The 22,126-nt window shown below is 44.3% G+C and overlaps 3 protein-coding genes across 9 annotated transcripts; 2 read left to right on the forward strand and 1 right to left on the reverse strand.

Annotated features, from left to right (window-relative positions):
• The first annotated feature begins 140 nt into the window (after positions 1 to 140).
• On the forward strand, positions 141 to 1,573 carry LOC124301527 (uncharacterized). Of its 2 annotated transcripts, none has more exons than XM_046756684.1 (2): positions 141 to 725; positions 886 to 1,573. In XM_046756684.1, the coding sequence occupies exons 1-2, from the start codon at positions 637 to 639 to the stop codon at positions 1,430 to 1,432; spliced, it is 636 nt and encodes a 211-aa protein (XP_046612640.1). In that variant the 5' UTR covers positions 141 to 636; the 3' UTR covers positions 1,433 to 1,573. The 2 variants fall into 2 exon arrangements, with proteins under 2 accessions (XP_046612640.1, XP_046612639.1); XM_046756683.1 differs by having other exon boundaries at positions 151 to 725; positions 874 to 1,573.
• On the reverse strand, positions 1,564 to 18,704 carry LOC124301512 (E3 ubiquitin-protein ligase lubel). Of its 5 annotated transcripts, none has more exons than XM_046756655.1 (21): positions 18,373 to 18,703; positions 17,266 to 17,352; positions 16,005 to 16,466; positions 14,702 to 14,905; positions 14,404 to 14,628; positions 13,448 to 13,917; positions 12,540 to 13,378; positions 11,713 to 12,056; positions 11,532 to 11,633; positions 11,250 to 11,423; positions 10,457 to 10,813; positions 10,197 to 10,380; positions 4,972 to 10,115; positions 4,173 to 4,370; positions 3,828 to 4,106; positions 3,680 to 3,769; positions 3,461 to 3,617; positions 3,050 to 3,380; positions 2,255 to 2,380; positions 1,987 to 2,155; positions 1,564 to 1,774 (listed from the first exon to the last, which is right to left on the reverse strand). In XM_046756655.1, the coding sequence occupies exons 1-21, from the start codon at positions 18,376 to 18,378 to the stop codon at positions 1,745 to 1,747; spliced, it is 9,978 nt and encodes a 3,325-aa protein (XP_046612611.1). In that variant the 5' UTR covers positions 18,379 to 18,703; the 3' UTR covers positions 1,564 to 1,744. The 5 variants fall into 5 exon arrangements, with proteins under 5 accessions (XP_046612611.1, XP_046612612.1, XP_046612613.1 ...); XM_046756656.1 differs by having other exon boundaries at positions 11,250 to 11,408; positions 18,373 to 18,702; XM_046756657.1 differs by lacking the exon at positions 18,373 to 18,703 and adding an exon at positions 18,078 to 18,205.
• Positions 18,705 to 19,372: 668 nt separating this feature from the next.
• Positions 19,373 to 21,246, forward strand: LOC124301528 (CKLF-like MARVEL transmembrane domain-containing protein 4). 2 transcript variants are annotated; one of them, XM_046756685.1, is made up of 5 exons: positions 19,373 to 19,568; positions 19,925 to 20,088; positions 20,198 to 20,371; positions 20,480 to 20,578; positions 20,670 to 21,246. In XM_046756685.1, the coding sequence occupies exons 2-5, from the start codon at positions 19,954 to 19,956 to the stop codon at positions 20,805 to 20,807; spliced, it is 546 nt and encodes a 181-aa protein (XP_046612641.1). In that variant the 5' UTR covers positions 19,373 to 19,568; positions 19,925 to 19,953; the 3' UTR covers positions 20,808 to 21,246. The 2 variants fall into 2 exon arrangements, with proteins under 2 accessions (XP_046612641.1, XP_046612642.1); XM_046756686.1 differs by lacking the exon at positions 19,373 to 19,568 and adding an exon at positions 19,581 to 19,686.
• Positions 21,247 to 22,126: the final 880 nt, after the last annotated feature.

Raw genomic sequence — 22,126 nt, forward strand, 5'->3', positions numbered from 1 at the left:
TTCAATTTTAGTTTTCAAATTTAAGATTGTTTATCTGTTTTTTTTTTTTTTTTTTGCGCAAGCAGGTTTTTCATCAATGAATCACGAGCCAGTTACATTATTCACCTCGTATGCTTATATCGAGAGGATAAAGCGATAAATTAGGAAAGAAAATAGCGTGTGTTCACAGCGGGCTTTTAAATTCCAATTTGATTTACCGTAACTCGGAATTATTCACGTTCAACGATTAATAATATGTCGGAAATTTTATCCCTGATGTGAATTCTCGCCTCGTGATCGTGGAACGTGGAAAACCGCATCGAGGTTGTATTAACGAAATTATTGAATCGAATCGTTTGTAACAGAATCATGAGTGGAGTAGAATTCGGTATTTATAGTACGGCGGGGACGCGCTACCGGAATGCGCAGTACGCAAGGACACTAACGGGCGATCGGATTGGTTGAGAGGCGCGATTCGTAACTGGATTCGCCAATCACGACTCCCAATTTCAGAGCGACGACCTTCTGCGGCTACGTTCGCCCGATCGTTTGTGAAGTTAGGTTAAGTTAGCTCAGAGTATACAAGTTGAGTTTGACAAACAATGGTATTCAGTTAAGTTCACTGGCAGGAAAGCAAGATAACATCTTTCGCCAAACATGGAAAAAGTTCAGCATTTGTGGAACATTGTAAAGTTTCTGTCAGATTATTCTGGAACTAAGGTTACCCGGCTGCAAAGTTATTACGTGTAAGTTCTTTCGGTTAAAGAGTTTTTCATCCGACAATTAACCTAATCTAACTCGACTTATTCATATCGTGCATTTATTTGGAAATTTTATGCGCGATGTTCTGAACCCTCAAGCCAACCTAACTTAACAACGGTGAAATTCTTTCAGCTGGCGCTGCAGGCAGCTATCGAGCGCGATCGAATTACCTAGCAAAATATTTGGCCCTGGAGAGATGTGTTCGCATTGCGGTGTGCTCTGGGCAAAAGTCGACCACAGAGTTAGATTGCAGTCGGGCACGGTGTCTGGAAAGTCTGTTAAAAAGATTATCAGGAAGAGGGCCTTGGGTAAGGAGACGAAGAAACTGGGGAGGTATAAGGACACGCTGTTGAAGAAAGCGCTGAAGAATACTGGGAACAAGGCGGTCATTAGGTGCTCGATCTGCTCCGAAAACACTAAACTTAGCTTTGCCAAACCGGGAATGCCAAAACCGACAGTGACCGTTGACAAAGGGAAAGGTAACGATACCAAAGTCGGTAAGAAACGAAAAAAGAGGACTAAGGATAAAAGTGCAGGTTTAATTTTGGGAGGAGTTAACGCGTGTGATAAAACCCTGATCGCGGCCAAGGCTAAGGCTACTACTTTAAGAAAACTAGGATCTATGATGTCGAAAAATTTAACTCCATGTAAGAAAAGCTCGTTGCATGATTTTATCGTCGAACTGAGCTAGCTGTTGATTAATTAATAATTGTTATTTCTTCCCGAAGAATCAATGTGTATTGTAAATAATTAGTGTTGATTGAGAACGTTAAACATTTATAGACTGCGGTAATATTTTTAAAAATACATCAAAGATGGGAGTGACACGATACTTATTTGTTATTTATTTATCCGTGCCTTTCCCCTATACGTATAGCACGTTACATTGGTCGTTGGATAAAATAAATAAATAGACATAGTAGTAGAACATAGTAGACGTCCCGCGACTAGACCCTTGGCTAGTGCAGTAACGTATAAAGTCAAAATGAATTTTCGCCGACTATCACTCCAGTGGTATCTCTTTTTGCACAACCTGGAAAAAAAAATGTTATTTCAAACTCTTGAGATAAACATGGGAACTACGAAACAATAATGGTTACAGTCACGATAAATAAGGAAGTCATTGTCAATACGTGCAGCAAGGTAAAATTGTTATTTCTTTCATGGTAGTACAAGTAAGGAGAGAGAATTATGATAAATTTGAACAAATAAACAGATCAATTTTCCACCTAATTGAATGATCACCTGTATGCACGCGTTGATATAGTCCTTATCGGACATATCCTTGGTTTTGGCTGGGGGTACTTTTCCCCGTCGGCGCAACTCTTGCTTGGCATCGTTCAAGTCAAAGATAGCGACGGGGTCCAACTTGGCCTTAAGTATGATACCGGCGAGGTACTCAATGTAGTGCTGCCTGCGGGGGAAAAGTGTCCCATGTAAATAGGCAATGTTTATTACCGGAATCATTACCTCGAAAAGATCTTTTTTGTACATCCACGGCTCTCTGCCGTACCAATTTGGCGGCAGGGTTACGCCCGCCCTTCGAACACAAGTTTCCAAATCATCCTCTGTCAGAAGAGGAAGCGGATCCAGCGATCTAAGCCTTATCAATCGGACTAGGTACTCCACGTAGTGGTTCCTAAACCAAGAGTCGATCAAAACGCGTTCGTAGAGCTGGACTTGGGGGAGATGGGTCCTAGTTGTCACACTGTTTACTCCTTGATATTTAGCATTTTTTCGAATAAAATTTTATTTAATTCAGGTACGAGGCATCGTAGATGTATTCTTTGCGCACCTAGAGAAAATTCGTGGTTGTTCCAAAACAAGTCAGAATAGGGTTTTTCGAATTGAAAAACAAAAAAAAAAAAAAAATTGCGAAGTGTGATAACTTACGCCAGTGGTGGGGTAATTCGTCCCAAGTATTTTGAATGAAGAAAACTGGTATAAAAATGAAAACGGCAAGAATCACCTTTCCGATTATCTTGTTGCGAAATAATCCCAATGCAGCCGAGATGAGAAAAAGCATTCTTAGAAGATGGGAAATAATTACTTATCGGGTTAAATTTCAATTTTTCAATCACTGCGAGGCTGCAGCATATGGTGCGATATTTTAGTTAACAACATTCATTTCTTTCTAACATCGAACTACAACTTCAATCTATACCATCGCTCGTTCCGATATCTAGCGGCACAGATTATGGACCTTGTGCAAACTACGACCCGTCTTCCTTTCACTTCTATCGGGCTGCTTTATCTGCTCCGCAAATTCCGAGAACCCTGTGAACCGGTGCAGTAATTTTTCACGTACCTACAGAGTCCGGCGTGTCCCTTGACCACGTCTGACTGACAAATTGCGTCCACGACGCCGGTCGGCGTCTCTTTTTGCAACTGCACCTTGCACTTTCGGTCTCCAACCGGTCCCTCCGTGTCGTAGGTGACCCCATTTTCGTCCAAAAGTCGCTGAAGCTCAGCCGGCTCCTTGTCTCTCAGGTAGAAGAGGCAGTTTCTTGGATGGTGAGCGTGCAGACCAAGCTTAGCGCAATAGGGACTCACCGAGCACTTCGCACCCATCATGAAGACCTTGCCGCAACCGCAGCAGAACTCGTACTTGCACTGACTGCAGGTGAAGTGCATGCAACCTTGAGGAGATCGCGATTAGCGGCTGAAATTCTTCGTCGACATTGCAGTAATTACCGTCAAGTTAAAAGAAGATGCTCACCTCCTCTGGACAGCGAGTATCTGTACTTGCACTTCGGACAGTCGATACCGTTGTCCGCCAAGTGTTTTGCCAGACCCGCCGCCTGGTTATCCGGGTCGTTTTCTTCCTTCCATTCGGCAAATTGCTCGCAGGTGATTCCCTCGTGTTGTTTTTCCCACTGCAAGTTCACCGCGAATTTACTTCACATAACCGTTATATTCGAAGACGAAGAGAACTTACCTGCCGTCTGCAGGAGGCACAGGTCACGGATCTGCAGTCAGGGCAGATGAGACGTTTCTGGTTTGGATTGGCGTAAAACCCGCTGGAACACTGGGGCAAACACAACGTTGTAGAAACACGATTTTTGCTTTCAATCGCATTTAATTACCTGGACACACCACTTGAAGTTCGGATCCTGCATCAAGGTCCTGTCTCTAAGTTTTCTCTGGAATAATTCATGGATCGGAGAGTCGAGCAAGTTCTTAAGCTGGATGTCGAGGTTGCTGAAATACTCAAGGACCTCGTCCTCCGTCGCGTCCTGGAGATCCGGCTGTTTGCAGAACGGACATACGGCGTCGGTGATGCTGCGGTCGCTGATCTGGATGGTGAAATAATTCTTTGCACAGTCGTTGCAGCAGCGGTGAATGCACTTCAGCATCGAAACCATCTGAAAGAAAACAATCACCGGTTACATCTTCACTCCGAATTTCGAATTGTTCCTGGATCTGTTCACCTGGCTCATGGGGAATCGACCGGTGCAAAGCTCGCACTCCTGTTGCAGGTAGGCCAGGGCTGCTTCGACACTGCCGCATTCTTTTGCAGCGTGCAAAGCTTCTTCGTCTTCGAAGTTTAAGGCCAGAAGACTCGCCGCCGTCTCTGCTTCGTCGTAGCACGAAGCTCGTCCTTCGGCCAAGAGGCGTCTGGCGACTCTCTGAAATAAACAGAAACTAAATGTGCCGGGATTTGGGGATGCGAATGTAATAACGGGTCTCGAGCTCGTTTATGATCTGGGTTTTCGATCGACGTTAACGTTGGGTGATTTGGTTATTTCTTTGGTGCAATGAATGATTTTTCACTCAACTCGAAGAACCAACGTCTAGAAACAAGCTCTGAAGGAGTCGAGAGACGTAATGAAGTAATGAGTCACTGTGATGTGCGTACGGATCAAACATCTATCAAGTGAAATGAGAACCGAGTAATTAGAGACGGATCGGTGTTAGTCACTCGTTTATTAATTAACATACTCTCTATATACTTACCGTGAATAACCATTTCAGCCAATTTGCGCTTATGTCTAGGGTTAAATGCACTGCAAGACAAGACGGAGTTCAAATATCAATTCAACTTCAATCGCAATCCTATGTGAATCACTTATATCTCTATTTGTATTTCTCTTCTGTGGCGTCATCGCCCAAAGCTAAAAACGAGAATTTCGTTTTGTCCCGAGCTGTTTGTAGACATTGGCCCCCCCTTTGATCAAAATCAATAATCCATTCTAATTGGCAGATTGGGGTTGGCACTCGTCTACTGACCTCTCTATCATCCGTCCCAATATTTTCTAACTTCGTTGTATCCTTATCGTCGTCTTTATCAGCACGATCCTCTCTCACGTCATGATCATTTGCGACTTTCTCAACCGACTGGTTTGCTCCTTTCTCAAATTTATCAACAAAACTTGCCACCAGCGAGAACCTCTTTTTTCCCTTGCTTTTCTGGCTGGATCCCGACTTTTTTCCTCGTCTTATTTTCAATACCGCCGAAGGATCGTCAGGCTTCGTTACGCTCTCGTCTTGTTCTCCGTCCACGGAAGTTTTCGGTTTATTGGAGACTTCAGCAACTCCAATTTCAGTCTTTTCAGCCCCCGACTCTGTTGCATTTGCTGTCTCTATTTCCGCTTTGAGTTCTCCATCATTATTTTGCTCAACCGCATCTATGTATTCGTTACTATTCGCAATTTCTTCAAAATCGTTAAATGCATCGTTGTCATCGTCCGCAACGTTATCGGACTCGTATTCAGAAATCTCGGCGTTTATCTTGTCTAAAGTTTTCTGCAACATGTATTCAGCGTCGGTTAATTCCTCGGGTTCATCCTCCAGGTCCGATTCCAACCCGACCAAGCTGCCCTCGGATTCCCCAGTCTCCAAAAAATCCTCTCCAAAGGTTGAGTTATCTCCCAATCGAACTTCCGAATATCCCTGGGAACTTGAATAATCGTCCGTTTCCGTTGATCTATCAATTTTCCTGGACGAATCGTCGTCGTCGGAATCCGACTCTTCTTCCGATTCATCGTCTGTCATCCCGGTCGAATTCGTCGCCTCTATCAGTTCCTGATTTTTGCGTGTCGCTTCCTTCAGCCTTCCAGCTTCCGGCAAGGACTTGGCTCTCTTTTCTACATTCGATTGATTCTGAACAACGGTGTTCCTGAGGACATTTGCCCCTTGTTTAACCGCTCTCCCTACGCTGCTCGGTTTCGAGGGGACGAGTTTCGTTGTCTTTTTCTCACTAACGAACGGAGTTTTGCTCGGCATGGTGCTGGAAACTTTGGGACAAGAATAGACCGTTGTTGGCATTGTGTTTTTCTTTTTGTTTAGTACAGCTGAGATCAGCTTGGCCGCATTCTGTTTGCTATTAAAGACTGGTATCTTCGAAGGGGTCGTTGGAATCTTAGATTTCGCCACTGGATTCGCGACGATTTTCTGCAACGATTTTTCCGACTTCACTGGCGTCCTTGTCAAGGTTATTTTCTTCTTGTCGCCTGGTTTCACAACCACCGATTTTTTATCATCGACTTGTGAAGCTTCTGGCTGCGAAGACGTGAGCTTTGTTTCTTTTAAAACTTTTGACTTTGTTGGAATTTCCTTAACGTTCGGTCCAGGTGTTTTGACACCAGGTCTTTGCGAAATTGCCTCCTTTGAAGCACTCGAGTTCTTGGTGACGTTTGCAACTGAACTTTTAAGCTTTGAACTATCCGCAAATTTATTTAACGCAATATTTTTCGCGGGACTTATCACATTCGGAAGAGGCTCTTTCGACGCGGATTTAGTACTGATCTTTTTTAATATCTCCTTAGCTGTTTCTTGAGCTTTGTACGCAGTCTTGCTATTCGGCGTGCGACTCAATTTCATAGAATTCACACCGTTGTTGGTTTTCGGAATAATGTTCGTTGATCTTCTCTGAGTTTTTACGGGTGATTTCCGTCTGCACGATACCCTTTTCGCAGGGGATCTAGATCTTGGTTTCGTTATGACTTTGGAATTCGTCTTGGATTTTCGAAGGGCTTCCTCCTGGACCGACGTTTCGAATTTCGGTTTAGCTGGAAGTATTTTACCATTACTAATGTTATCCTCTACGATTTCCTCAGCTACAGTTGACGATCGCTGATCAATTATTCCCGAAAACGCAGCAGTTTCGTTTTTTTCAAGTCGCATTTCGCCAACCTCTTTAATCATTGCCTCAGCGGCACCTTGACCATTTTTAACGGAGTCGCTAATCAGGCCGGCGAGTAGGAGCGGTGTTTCAATCTGTTGTTCTGCTTCAGGAACAGAGTCGAATGAATCGTATGAAGAGTCACTATCAGTGGCTGTATGATCACCTATTGTGTCTTGTAGTACCGTTGGGAATTTCTCAACAGATACCTCGACAGAAGTCGCAGCTTTAATTAGTTGCGATTGCGAGGTATTCGTTGTTGGTTTTTGCATCACTACTACCTCGGGATCGGAAGACAAGGGTAATTCATTTTCGATGACTTCTGATGACTGCAAAACTCCTTCGTATAGTTCATTTTCGGTTGCAGTGAGAATTTCGGATATCTTTGAAGACATAAGTGTCCCAAAATCTTCATGGACAGCCAACAGATGTTTTTTAATTTCTTCGGTGTCATTGGCAGGCTTTATCTCTGTAGCTTGAGTCTCGAATGACTGTGGCTGATCAATGATGAGTTTAGTTTCATCCAGAACAATACCTTGAACATATCGAAGTTCTGTGGACTCCTCGTTGACCAGATTCTTTGTAACATCTTTGGGGTCATCGGTAGGTTGCGGTTCCACAGATTGAATTGCAAACGATTGTGATTGATTAATGACGGGTGGAGCATCTGCAACAGTGTCTCCAAGATTTTCAAGCTTTGTATACTGCTTATTGACTATGTTTTTCGGTTCGCCAACGGAAGATTGTGTTTCCTTAGATATAATGTCCAGTGACTGAGGATGATCGGCGATGGATTTTATATCGACGACCGGGTCTTTATCGACTTTGAACGTTACGAGCTGCTCATTCAATGTATTCGTCCCATCTTTTTCAGGGTCATCTCCAGATGGCTCTGTTTGTTCAAGTTGTGTTTGAAGTTGGTGTGGTTGATTCTCGACGGATTTATCATTAAAAACAGGATTTTCATCGACTCGAAATTCTGTGGATTTTTCGACTGGCGCAGCTTCCATCACCGGAATGTTTACATCATCGGCGGTGACGTTAGTTTCGCTGATCGGAGTGACGGTAACATCTGGTTTCGGTTGAACTAATATCAGTTGGATGGTGGCCGATTTAACTCTTGGAACATTAATTTCTGCAGCAGCCGGCAATAATTCTTTCCTAGAATTTATTGCATCACTGGTTTCCAGTTTTAGATTTGACGCAGCAGATTCCGACGAATTCCCAGCGGTGAAAGTCCAAATGCTACGCGGTAATACTTCGTCCTGAGAACTCTCAACTGTGTAAGTAGATTCTTGATCCGCGAACTCTGTCTCGGCGGAAGTCTGCTGAATAGTTACAGAATCATCCTCGTATAAAACTGGATCCGTAACTGATAAGTTCGCTATGGTTGGAATCGGTTGATCGACAAAAGATATTGTGGCTTCTGACGTATTTTGAAGTTCAACTTTAACGGAAGTCGATTCTGAGATTGTTGATCTATCCAATACATTTGAAGAATCCGCTTCTAACGAGGTTGGCTCTTGGACTTGCGAATTCGTTGCCAGTGAAACTGTCTGCATGAGCTCGGGAACTGAAGGTTGCTTTGTACCGGTGGGGTTCTCTTTGACTGTGATTTTACTCAGATTCAAATTAGCGTTAGAAATTTTCGTTCGTTCGACAGCTTCGTCTTCATCCCCGCCTCTCGGGGATGATAACATTGCTTCATCCTCGTTGGAAACAGTTGCCACAGCCTCTCTAATATTTTGATCACTATTTCGAGTAACAGAAGAATCATTCTTGTTGCCTTCTAATTTATTTAAGGATTCTGTTACGACTAAAGTTGATATACCGTTATCCTTAAGTTTTGTACCTGTGGGGTTCTCTTTGATTGTGATTTTACTCAGATTCAAATTCGCGTTAGAAACTTTCGTTTCTTCGACAGGTTCATCTTTATCCTCGCCTCTCGGGGATAATAACGTTGGTTCATTCTCGTTAGAAACAGTTGCCAGAGCCATCTGATCACTTTGAGTAATAGAAGAATGATTATTGTCACTTTCTAATTTATTTAAAGATTCTGTTACCACTGATGTTGATATAGAACTCGGATTTGTAATTGACATAATCGGATGATCGTTTATCAAGGATTCGGCAATACTTTCTAACTTCACCATCGATTCGGAGTCCGAATTCGCAAAGTTCGGTGACCCGCTGTCATTTTCTTGCTCGTCAGGTTCATTCGAAGAAATTTCTGCACTTCGTTTAGGAGACAACATATTAAGCGCTGCTGCCAAGGGGCCAATTAGCTGTTCCGGAAGTGACTTCACTGCTGTAAGCAACTGTTCTACAGCTACTGACTGTAAGGAAGCCCCTGGCTTTACGGTTTGAGGAAGATCAGATTCTTCGGATGATATCTCAGGGATTTTTTCAGGGCTTTTTTCATCGGTTAGTTCAACCAACTTCGCAGGTTGTTCGTCGGAAGTTACCTTTGCCGGTTCTGCATTCATAAAATGCTTCACTTCCGCAACCGGCTGTTCAATCAAAGTTTCTTCAAGCACAATTGCTTCTTCCGTATGAATTCCTGTGTTGAGATGGTCGTCAGGCTTAAGAATACTCGACAATTCTTTCGCGGGCAAACTAGGAGTTGATACCAATTGATCTGTCACGCTTATATTTGCTTCGTTCAGTGTAGGCGGGCTACTTTTCTGATCATTAATCGAGTCTGAGATTGGTTCGAGTGTTGGTTGATGACTGCCTTCGATCGTCTCACATAATTTCAGCGGCTGAGGTTCTTCTGGTGGATCCGGAGTTTGAGTAGCAGTCGGGACTTCCAACTTTTGATTAAACTGTGGTAAATTGCCAATCGATTGATCATGGTCGTATTCTGAGGATGCGACGTTTTGTCTTTGCTGAGTTTTGACAGTGGTCATCGCATCGGGTTTGTCGTTTAAATCAACATCGTGAACCGCTCGCGGTACCATTCTCTCGTCTAGATTAAGAGCAGCGCTAGCGACGCTGTCAAAACTGCTGAATAGATCGACTTTATTACTTATTATCTGGGTAACGGTATCCGATGCGTCCCCCGATCCGCCCACTTGCCAATCGTCCGTCAATTGTCTAAGCGCTGCCAATTGATGCTGAAAGTCTGCCTGCAACGCGACGAAATTCTCTACCATTGGAGACGTTACCTGTTTCAACGCATCCGCTTCTAACTCATCTTGACCCTGTTCAGATACCCTCGTTAACACACCCGCGATTGCCCCCGCTGCATCTGAAACCAAGTGTCACAAAAAATTCCCAGCCTTGTCAATGTAACACCTTCAAAGCCCCAAGTCCAAGCCTTAAGACGAACCTTCGATCGGTGCAGCGTCCTCGTTCTCCACTCCGACGGGTGGACCCCAAATTCTCATCAAAAATGGCTTGAGCTGATTTTTTTGCAGTTCCAAAAGCGTTGCCTCTTCGTTACCGCCGTTGTTGTTCAGTGCTTTGACCACCTCTGCCATCGAGAATGTGCCTTTGGCCATGATTTCCGCACACTTTGGAAGAAAGCAGATTCGTTAGAATCCACGCTCAATTTTCTTCACGGGTGAGATATAGAAATATTTACAACACCTTTCGCTGCCTTCGCTGCACCGCGGCGGTAACAGCCGTCCAAACTTCTCCTTTGGCTGATCTGAGCGCCTCTTTAGCTTCGTGCATGGAAATAATACCGACGTTATTGTTTTCCTTCCGTTCATTGCCCTGGGTAGCGACGAGGACCTGAACCGTCTCTATCAGGTGCGGCCACTGGGCTCGAAGCCACTCTATCGGATTAGTGGCGCCCTGGGCCAAAGCTACCTGGAGATCGTCGGTTGAATAACCCTGACGCTCAGCCTCCCGGAGCAGATCGACAAGCTCCAAACCCTGACGGGTCAGTGTCGAGACTTGAGCGGCGCCAACCACGTCACCGTACCTGGACTGACTTGGTTCCTAATCGAGACAAAAACAAAGAATGATGTTCATTGGTAAATCGTGATTGGAAATGTGAGTTTGTAGTGAAATAACAAATTTTAGAACATCAATGTTAGAACGTTTTCCCACAATGCACGGAACGCACTAATAATCGAGGAATAGAGAAGAGCGGATCGTTAGGGTTTACCAAGGAACAGGAAATTAGTAGTAGGCGTCACGACATTTTGTCGTGTGTCTTTGGCTGTAGTTGTAATAAAGTTTTTACACCTGCCTGCATTCGCACCGAAGCCACGGAACGCGAGATATTATTGTTCAACAGTTAGTTAATCATCAACGAAATTATTACAGTATTATATGCGCAACAACGTAAGCTGACGGAGGGTTTCTTAGGGCCACAAGCGGACTGCTGCTAGGGACTGCCACAGGATCATTTCGTAGCCTTTCGGTAGCCTACCCTAGAATGATAGTAACGCTGGGTCGAGGAGTCGATCGAGTTTCTTCTCGTCCAGTCCCTCCCTGCATTGCCCGATTTAGAATGCCCAACCCACTGCTGGTGCAGCTGTGCAGAACGTGGAGGATACAAGTCTGGACTGTTCGCGTAGCTGATGCCCTCCTGAAACACAAACTCCTGGTGCTCGTTCGCTGAGGTAGATAAAAAAAAATTTGGCGATTGAAACTCATTCCTTGCTGAGGGAGAGACAGCCAGGCATGAGTTTCTTGCTACATTGCGCGATACCTCGGAATCGCTGTCCTGGCAATAGATGGATCCCTTGGGTGCCATCACCGAAGCAGATCTTCTAAGATTCCCGTTGTTTCTCGCCGGGAGGACGTCGTAGGTCTGGAACACCGACATCGGAAGTTGGCATTAAGAAAGAAAACTGCAACTCCATTATTTGTTAATTATTATCAATCTTCACCTGGGTAGAAATACTTTGCGGCGGTGGGGAAGTTCCTTTTGTGACTAGACCAGAAGCAGTCTCCATTTCGTTTGTCTTCTTCTGTGTCGCCGGTTCTGTGGTGGTTAATTTTTTTTTCACCTCCGGCGAAGGTGGGGGCGACGTTGAAGTCGACATGGTATGTTTTTCGGGACCAGTTGCAGCGACAGATACGAGTTTCTTCGAGGTCTCAGGCGAGCCCATCGGCGAAGTAGCGGTCGATGTCGAAGTGCCTGTTTTTCGGGGAACGGAAATTTCGGTCGATTCAACCGGTTGCGGTTTTTCCGCAACGACTGAAGTTACCGAATGATTGACGGTATTCTCTTCTGGAAGGTTGAGAGAGAAAAAAAAAGAAGAAGAAGAATGATTGACGCGTGACTAGCCAAATGCACAATCGTGCCTGAAGAGTCGATCGACATTGGTCTCGGTCACCTTGAATGAATAATAAAGGGGCTTTGGAACGTGGGCAGTTAGCTGGATTAATTGAGAGTGCGTGTGTATCGTCGAGTCGCGTTTCAAATACGACTATGCATTTGGTTTGTCGAGTGGTTTCATGTGGTAAGAGTGAATTTTGTAAAGTGTTCTTTATTATTCATTCAAGATTACAGTTGATGATGATGACGATGATGATGGGAAAAAAGAAGGAGTATCGAGAGTGAAAATGAGAATGAAACACTTGAGGGGTAGTGAAAAAATCATTTTCCAAGTAAAAAAATCAGTAGCAATTAAAGACTGTTCATCAAGGTAGCGTCGTAATTACTTCGACAACTTCGTCCCGAACGAGAAACTGATCTTTCTTCGCATTCTACCTTTGTTCTTGGTTGATCCACTGTCCCCACTCTCTTCGCTGTTCGAAATTTTCAGCGTGCTCATCTTCTTCTCAATATTCGAGCTCGCGATGCTCGGATTCGAAGCGTGCGTCACCTCGGGGGTCGGAGTCGGGGGCAGAGCGCTTGATTTCGTCTTGTAGCAAACGACGCAGACCCTTTCCTTCGCCTCGTTTATGAACGTACAGTGTTCGCAGGACCATTCCTCATTGAGGGTGTTCGCAGGCGACCTCGAGTCCATCTTCTGACTTGGCGGGGCCGGTTCCTCTGGCAAAGTTTCAACATCCCGTTTCGCTTCGTCCCTGACCGGTTCGAATCGCTGCAGTCCTGCACCCGGCGTCTCGGCATCCCGGGCTTGTTTCTGCATCTTCCTTTCCCACGACGGCTCGCGATACTTGTCCGGAGTTCTAGGGCTCGTTTTTGCCTCGAGACTGTCCGAATCGAAAGACGACCTCCTGACGTCGGTTCGTCGTCCGCGAGACCTTTCCATGTCATCGGATTCCGAGTTCACCGTGTTCCTCCTCGAGAGTGACGCTCTGTTCTCGTTGTCCCTCCGCACGCTCTTCGGAATCGAGGATCTATCTCCACGCTCCAAGTAGTCGTCCGACGAACTGGTCACTCTGTGCCGCCCTCGGCTGAACCCTGATCGTCTATCGAAGTTCTCCTCGTCGGTGCTCGTCTGCTGCCTCGTCCTAAGCCCGGTACCATTGTTCACCCGTTGGCCCTGGTCCACCTTTGAATTCCTCCGCTCGTCATCCATTACCACGTCCGACGATCGGCGATCGTCGATACCGTGGATCCTGTCTTCGGAGCGCCATTTGCTGAAGAAAAACAGAGCAAATAATCATCGCGTAAATGGACGACCAGCACAAGACGGACTAGATATTCACCTCTGGCGGTTCCTGGAGGGCAGAGTCCTGACCTCGTCATCGGGATGAAGCCGCTGTCTGCTGCGCGTGACGCTGCTTCTTCTAACGCTTCTCGACCCCCTCGACATCCGGTCGTCGAAGTCTGATTCCTCCGAGTTTTCGGAGCTTGCGTCAGACGGTGATCCCGGCGACCTGCGCGACCTGGACCTCGAAGCGAGTGACTTTCTGGACTTGAGACTAGGCGACGGTGACGCGGCCCTCGACCTCCTCGAAGACTTCAGACTCCTGGCTGGGCTGTGCGCTCTGGACAAGGTGCCCGGGTACTGAGGGGGCAGCATCTGCGAAGGGTGGTAACCCATCGGCGGGTAGCCCCACATCGAGGGATGGTGGAGGCTCAGCGTCGAGCCTCCCAAGGAACCGTCCCAGGGTGTCCCGGGCGGATACCACATCATCGGCATCCTTCCCAGCCCGAGATGCGCCATCGACTGAGCCTGCGGAGTGAAATCGTGTTTGCGGGCGGTCCGGAGGCGTTCAAAACCACTTAACCCTTTTATGCGTACATTTTTCCTTACGTGCGAGTAGCTGATTATCAGTTTCGATCTAGTACGTAAATTCTTATGTTGTATTTTTTTTTTTTTTATTTTTCAACAAAATCGACGAGAAAAAGATTTTGGTGAGTATTGAGTTTGTGTAAAAATTGGCATTCGAATTTTCTTCATGGTAGATTAGCAGCGAAGGCTTTTTTTCGTGGTAAAGTACGAATTTCGATCATTTCTTTACATGTACTATTGTTGCAATGAATAAATAAACAAAGTTTTAAATTTTTTTTAGCCTTAGTAATATTTCAGGGAGCATTTAGAACCATAAAACTCGGCAGTTGTTAGCAGAAAAAGTAGTTTAACGAATAAAAAGCTGCAAAAAACAAAGGTGGGACGTCGAGCGTCCCAACGTGTCTGAAAGCGTTGATCGTCACCCACCTGCTGCATCCCTCCAGCCCACATCTGCGGCGCTGAGAGATCGCAGACGCTGGTCGATTGCATCATTCCTCTCGGCGGAGGCGGGGGCGGTGGAGACGGAGCCACCAGTGGACGGGGACTTCCGATGCTCGACGGTCTCGACGACATCGAGCTTTCCGTCTGGTTGTGTCTTCGTCTGCTCGCGTCTTGCGCTTTCATCGCCTCCTGGTAGCGTCTGTAGCGTTCCTGAGAGGTATCGAAGGTCTGCTGTGAGTGAGCTCGTTCTTTCGATTGGAAATACACGTGGATGTTGTTATACCTGAAGCGTCGACATTTTGTCAGCGGCAGTTCCGTCGACGATCCCGGCGGCCAAGGATTGGGTCGATTGTGCGTTTCGCATCTGGGTTTCAGGGGTGGCCGGAAGCGGCCGTGTGGAGTTTGATTGTCCCTGGGTACCAGCGCTTCCCCGGCGGAAATTGGTCAGCGATAACTCGGGGGATCCCTGCTTTAAGCTCGCTTTACCCTACACGTGAAAAAACGTCGAAAGCAAACCATCAAAGTCGATAAACGATATTTGTCGCTGCTTTTCCCCAGGCTTAAAGTGGATCCGAATCGATCGGTGATCCTGCGACGGGCGGCTGGAATTGGGAACTGCGGATGTGTGCTCTATGTGCCAGATTCCCGGACCGTGTTCCGTTAATGGCTCGCTAAGTTTTCTGAATTGTACGCAGAGAAAGCGGGACACTGGGGAGAAAATGAAAAAAAAAAGAAACGTGTGCGCAGCACTCGCTGGAAGTAAAGAAAATTTAAAGTAACAAAAAAAAAAAAAAAGACAAAAGCATGTAATCTCTGTAAGGCAGAAAATTTGCAAACCGTATTCACTAACTGCTGATGAAATTGTACGATAAATATACATATATAATATCGTTGTATAATGCGATTACATAAGAAACGCGTTACAGAAGGGTCTAATGATTGTGACGATTTTCTAGTATTACGCATGTACGAGCGCGCGTGTGCGTGTGTGTGTGAGGAAAAAAACGAAAGTTTTCACACAGTGAAGCGGGTTCAGTGAATACGGCAATGATTACTTTTGTAACAACGTATTGTATTAATAACAAAAATGTAGTATATATAGTATATATATAAATAATAAATATGTATGTACAATTAAATAATTTGCATGGTCGGATGGGTTTCTTTTTTTTTTTTTTGTTTAAATAAATATTTAACAATAATAATTATAGGTGAAGAAGATGCAAGACGATTAATAGCAGCTGCAGTGCGTAAACTACATAGACTATCATAGCGAAAATCCGTGGCGTCGGTGTAGCAGGATGGTTCGTTCAGGGAGGATACTAACCATATAACTGTCCTGAATATTGAACAGGATAGAAAATACCTGCAGCAGTATATATCAGCTGACCTATTGGAAATTATCTTATGCACACGTTCACGGGTCTAAAACGAAAAAAGCGTCAGCAGCCATCTAACTGGTCAGCGGATTAAAAAATGGAGAGGGAGGAGAAAGAACCGGAACAAAGGCTTGAAAAACCGTCGCGGGTTCACTACGTCACCCTTGGACCGAAAGCGTTCTTTCTCTAGGCCAGAACGCAGCCTACCTGAGTTGTTTTGCGGTTTCTTCTCGGCGGCGGAACCGGCGGCGTTGCCGGGTTTTCACCCTTCGGTGGCAGGGGTGGACGGCTGACGTTCGTTTTGCTGGTAACCAGTCGTCTCCTCACGTGACCTCGTCGCTTAGGGTGCTTGTGGTTCATGTCGTCGCAGGTCTCGCAGTAGTTCTCTCTGCACTCCTCGCATCGCGCGAAAACGTTCTCCGATCCACACAACGCGCATTTAACCCCCCTCTGGGGATCCAGCTTCCCGTTCAGCCCCCGTCGATTGTCCCCCTGCTGTTGCTGTTGCTGTTGCTGCTGCTGTTGCTGCCGTGGAGGAAACTCTATCACCTCGTAATCCGGATCCCCGCAGTCCCCCGTCAAAGATGGAGGAGGACTTCGCGGCGGCGACGGTGGACGTCGTGGCCAGTCTGAGGGGCGCTGTTGCCGTTGCTGCTGCTGCTGCTGGGTCTGAAAGTTTAAAATGACCGAATATTTGCTTGGGAGCGTGCTCCTCTGGTTGCGGAGGAATGTGCTCATCGAGTAGGGGTTCCGATTTACCGACTTATTTTTTCACTCGAAACTGGACAATTGTCGACTAGGAATTCCGAGATTCGAAGAATTTTTTAGAACTTGCAAAAAAAAAAAAATTATAAGTTTTTAATTAAATGCAAAATGAAATCAAGATTTTTAACAACCATCAACATTTATTATGTACTTGTTTGTCTTGTTGTAGTTCAAATTTTAATTACTTACGCATTTTTATAATAAAACTAACTAAATTACACTTTGAGTGTCTTCTTATACAACTGTTAATTTGTCTTTTTATTAAAAATTAGGTATTTTGAATATGTATCTTGGTTTCCTTTCTGAGGTAAGTAGAAAATTTTAATCACACAGTATTTTGATTAAACAAATAGTAGGTACCTCAAGTGTCTTCACAAAACCAATCTTTAAATTGAACTTATTGTTAGATACAGAATCTACAGTTATATACAATCAAGACGTGATTCTGCGACGCTTTTTTTTCGTCTCGAGTGAGGCCAGATTGCCCGAGAATTTTCGCTTCGAGAATTCTTGATCAGAAACTCTATCATCAAGGCTCTGACGAGGGTTTTCCCAATGATCAAGTTACACCGCGCGAAATTTCGCGGATAATTACCACCTAGAGTTTCACGGATCTACCCGACAAAGTCGTGTTTATTCTCGACGGAATTTTGCTCCTGTTCTAATTACGCAGGGGGAATGAACCCAGCACTGTTTAACTTACCACCCAATGCGGCATGGAACGAGCGGCGCGCATTCGAGTCGAGGGGTTGGAGATAGCCATGGGCTCCCATCGTTGAGCGCCAGAGTTCTGGAAAAAAAATAACGAGGAACGTTAGAAAAGTGTTTGTACGCTTTGGTGAAAATATTAGTATTGTGCAGGATTCGATTTGGAGAGCGGTTCGGATGGAAGTTCCAAAAAATGGCCCCCCGGCCTGTAGAGTGACAGAACTTGCACCGATTTCTATACTCGAGTGTGATGATGGTACGGAAATAGATCCGCTGTAGTCCCTCTATTCAGGCCAAGCGCTGTTTCGTGTGTTATATGCGATCATCGAGCGAGAATACTTCCGCGAGTTGTTTTTAATTGTTACATACGACGATTTCGGCAATTCATTGAAACATTTGTATAATCCGAATTTACCAGAACTCGCACTGGGAAATCCTGCGGGAATCGATAGAAAGAAAACTCGTGCGATCGGGTTTATTGCTATACTAGAAATCATGAAAATGACGAATTTGTGAATTCGTTTTAGTTTATTTGGATAATTCGTTTCGTCGACGTGCCAGAAAGAGAACCGCCGTGCCGAGAAGCAAAAAGGGGAGGGTATAAGGTTTACGCGAAATGGATGTTCGCGATTTATTAAACGATCGCATGTTAGACGAGGAGCCGGAAATATTTCACTATATCTTCATGACCTCGCTTCGGATTGGCCGATCTTGGTAATCTCAACGTTTTCTCTACAGATGTATTCTATTTCTAGAATATATGCGTAAACTCGGATACCGCATTTGCGATCATCGGAATCCACACACCTCGTACCGAGATACGATTTTGAAGCCATTACCACCTTTCTTCCGTTGCTCCCAATGCGAATTTTAGAATTCTGCGTGCTCGTATCTATAAATTCCCGTTTTGTCTATCGGCGATGCGACCCAATTTTTACCATTCCGACCATTTATGAGTTATTTTTAAACTGCTTATAGATCTTTCACAGACTTTCGCGAGCGAAGCACCCAGGAGCTGCGAGTGATCTTGTAACTAGCTTTTCTTCACATTTATGTATGTAATCTAAGTCTGTATCCATCGGAGGAATCAATTGCGACTTACACTCATTTATGAAACTTTCACGAATCACTGTCCCTCATCAACGCCCGCACGCACGCATCCACGCACGCACGCACTGAAATCTGCTCCTCTTAGGCCGATGTTTCCGTTCAGTCTCGCTTGCTCCTTCGGTTCTTTAATTCACTTTTCTCTCTATCTATTTCGCACTGACCACTGTCCACCGAATAATACCTAGCGGGCCCGGCCGGCGAAGACTGAGTCCTATCCCGTCGCCATCCGCAGTCTCTGCACACTCGGGGGTCTCTTAGTATCTTTCGCACCAGCGGCGACGCTCGCCCGGACTATTTTTATCCCTCGGGATTGGATCGCTGCCCATAGTTTCCATCTAGTCTCCGCGAACGCGTAAATTTATCGCATCTTCTCTACCCCCATCCTGTTCCCTCGGATACCGCTGCGTCTATTCGGGATTTCGTAACGCGACTTTCAAACTAATTCGCGCATATGCATATCGCCCGCCATTAGACTTCCTTTCGATATCAATAAATGATAATAATAAATATGCGCGCCGTGATCTTTCGGATTCTAGATGCGTAGGAATCTTAAAAGAATTTTCCTCTTGTATCGGATACGTTTAATATTTGTGCGTTGAAAATATGACTCCGCATCACAGTGGCAAATTAATGATTTCGCGTACAATGACAAGTAACTTTTAGCAACAAAGTTCTTCGAGGCTTTCGTCTAATGATCGAGATTTGAATCGTTTCAAATTTCGCTTTTCTCCGTCACGGTAGATACCGCCATTTAGCTGCAATTAATTAAATTAGCTTAATGAGTTTCGATTTTTTTTCCTTCTTCAACACACGTTGTAGAAAGTGATGATGAATTTAGGGCTACCGACTGAAAACCAGACCTCCGTGATCTTTGCTTACCGTCAAACATGGCGAATTATGTTGACAAATTACCGACGGACGGTAAGTCAGAGATATCTTATTTCTTGAATATTATCCAGCGATGGGTTCTCTGCAATTTAATATGGTTACTCGGTGCGCCAAAGCGACGGCAAGCGATAGTGAGTGACGCCTCCAGTAGACGCCTCCTGCTAAGAATTCAGTCTTAAAGTTTTCATTGAGTGACGTGAGCGCGGTAGAACGATCGGTTCATATTAATTATAGAAAACACAGCGTTCCAGGTTGATCGATAGTTAAGACGCCGTTCGTAATCGCCGATTTGAGAACTTGGTAAGCGCTTTCTTGCGTTCCCTTTTTCCCCTCTTTTTCTCTCACTCTCTCTTTCTCCTCACTTTGCAATATAACACGACTACCGTCATCGACGACAATAACGTTCAGTCGTCAACAGGTAGGCTAATTTTTACATCGATGAGCTTAAACTATGTCACAATGCTGCTCGCTATTATGGCAAAGTTATAAGGACATGCGAGTAAAATATTTTACCCTTCATAGCATGTAAAATTATTTCCACCTTTCTTGCTTACGAAAACTTGTTAAGAAATAAGCACAGCGTTCACTACATCGTGATAAGTAAATCACAAGACCGAGTTTAAAGTAACTATTGCCCCGTACTTGTACGATTTCAGACCTGTGTACCAGTGAAACAATCAACAAAATGCAGCAGGGATTTCCAGGTCAGCATACGACCACTACAATGGTCACAGTCGGAACTACCACGGTCAACCCTACGATCAGGTTTGATCGTTCATTGATTCTGACTTTGCCGAGTATATTGAGAATTGCACAAATGGTACGGTAACAAATGTTAAGCATTCTCACGTCTCTTGTCTTATCGCAAAAAATTGTGAAATAAATTATAGCCCCTTCTTCTTTATTAATTGGACTTTTTTTCTCACCAGCTTTTCAGTCTCCTCGGTTTCATTTGTGTGACAACTACGCTGTTTGCCTACAAAAGCCAAGGTCAATGGTTCAACACAGTTGCCATGGGTGGATTTTGGTATACCGCTATCATATTTATCTTCTACCTATTCCACGTTATCGAAAAGCTCCACAAAATACCGTGGCTAAAAATAGTAAGTTGACAATTGCTTTGTTTCCACATTGATTGTCAGTTCGTAATTCGAAATAATTCAAATCTCAGTCGATTGATTCTTAAGCGAAATAATAATTACTATTCGCAGGAGCTGGTCTTCTGTATTATTTGGTGTGTGTGCAACTTTGTGGCTGCAGTAGTGATTGTCACCTGTGTTTCGTACGATGGCGCACTTGGTTTCGCTGCAGTACGTATACCGCTAAAAATCTAATTATCATATATCTATACACTGCATTCCCCGATAATGAATTTAGTTTAACAACTTGATACTTTTACAGTTTTTTGGATTCGGCGCAATGATTGCCTTCGGGATAGACGCGTACCTGAAATATATGCGCATTAAGAGAGGGGAGATTGCACAGGGCGAGCGTCAAGCTAGTAAAACAGTATCATCGGTAACCAGCCCTGCCTATTAACTCTATAGCAGGTGGCAGAATGCTACTTCAACGCTTATAACCTGCACAAGTTTGTTCAGTCATTTGGTTAATCGATTGGTCAGACGCTAAATCTCAATCATGCTATTACCCACGTACCTGCGAAGGTTTGACACTGTACTTACAAAGTAATTTCAAAGCTGTTGGTAAGGTACAATTACACGTGTTCTTCGTATTCGTTTGATATACCGTATTTTATACTGACAAATTTATATACGTTAACATTTGCGAAGATACCATTTAAAACAATGAAATAACATATTTTTCGATACATTTCATATTGTCAGGCTTGTTACCTACATTCGTAGATCTGATTATCAGACCTTGTTGTTTGTTGTACATTTTGCTTAATCTAATCATACACCACACAATGATATTTTTGTAAGACGACTAACGATTTAAAAATAAACAATAATTTATCGAACTTGTTGAAATCGTTCATCTTAAGTACATACCTTCTGTTACCCGTTTCCTTTAACCAGCGGTTTAACCTTTAGAGGACGGGAAAACACCTGTACGGTGGCGACGCATGTTCGACACTTTACCCGTGATAGTTTCAACATATTAGATACCTTTTTTATGCATTTTCTGAAGGAGACAAAGAATCCCAAATCCCCGTCCTCTGAAGGTTGAGACAATAAATTACTATCCGAAGGGATTAGCCACAGACGGAGATACTGATCCAGGCCGCAAATTTACCCGTAAATCTAACACGCATGCTTGGGCTCCACGCGTTTTGAAGTTCATATTCCTAAAGTGGGTATTCCAAAAAAATAAAAAACTGGGCAAATCGTAACGAGGACTTTGTCAGAGGACAAGTGCGTACGCTTGTCAATCGAATGTAACCTGAGTTGCGTGTGATAAGGCGCGTTAGCAAGTTGTACTCTGCTGCACAAGTTGCATACAATAAGGCACTTTTCACATGTATAGACTGCAAATTCTGTGATGAGAAACCTAGGAATATTCATTAAATACGTAAATGACTGATTTAAAACATACCCAACATTCTCTCACGAATGATTCAGAATAATTATTCGATCTCTGAAACGGTGTTGGATTACAGAAAATCCGTAATTGAATTTCGTTTATCACAGCATTTGGCTCATTTATTGCATATTTTTTGTAATGATCTCATAGAAGCAAAAAAGTAACCCCTTAGTTGAAAATTTTAGTGTAATATCGGGGAGCTGTTTATATCACAGGTTTCTTATTACACTAGTGATTATGTTATTACAAGTAAAAATCAAAAGAGACGAGCGTTGCTGTTAATTTTTTGAAAATAGAAGTTTGGAGAATATCGA

Source organism: Neodiprion virginianus, chromosome 3 (assembly GCF_021901495.1).
Source record: "Neodiprion virginianus isolate iyNeoVirg1 chromosome 3, iyNeoVirg1.1, whole genome shotgun sequence".
Classification (NCBI taxonomy): Eukaryota; Metazoa; Arthropoda; class Insecta; order Hymenoptera; family Diprionidae; genus Neodiprion; species Neodiprion virginianus.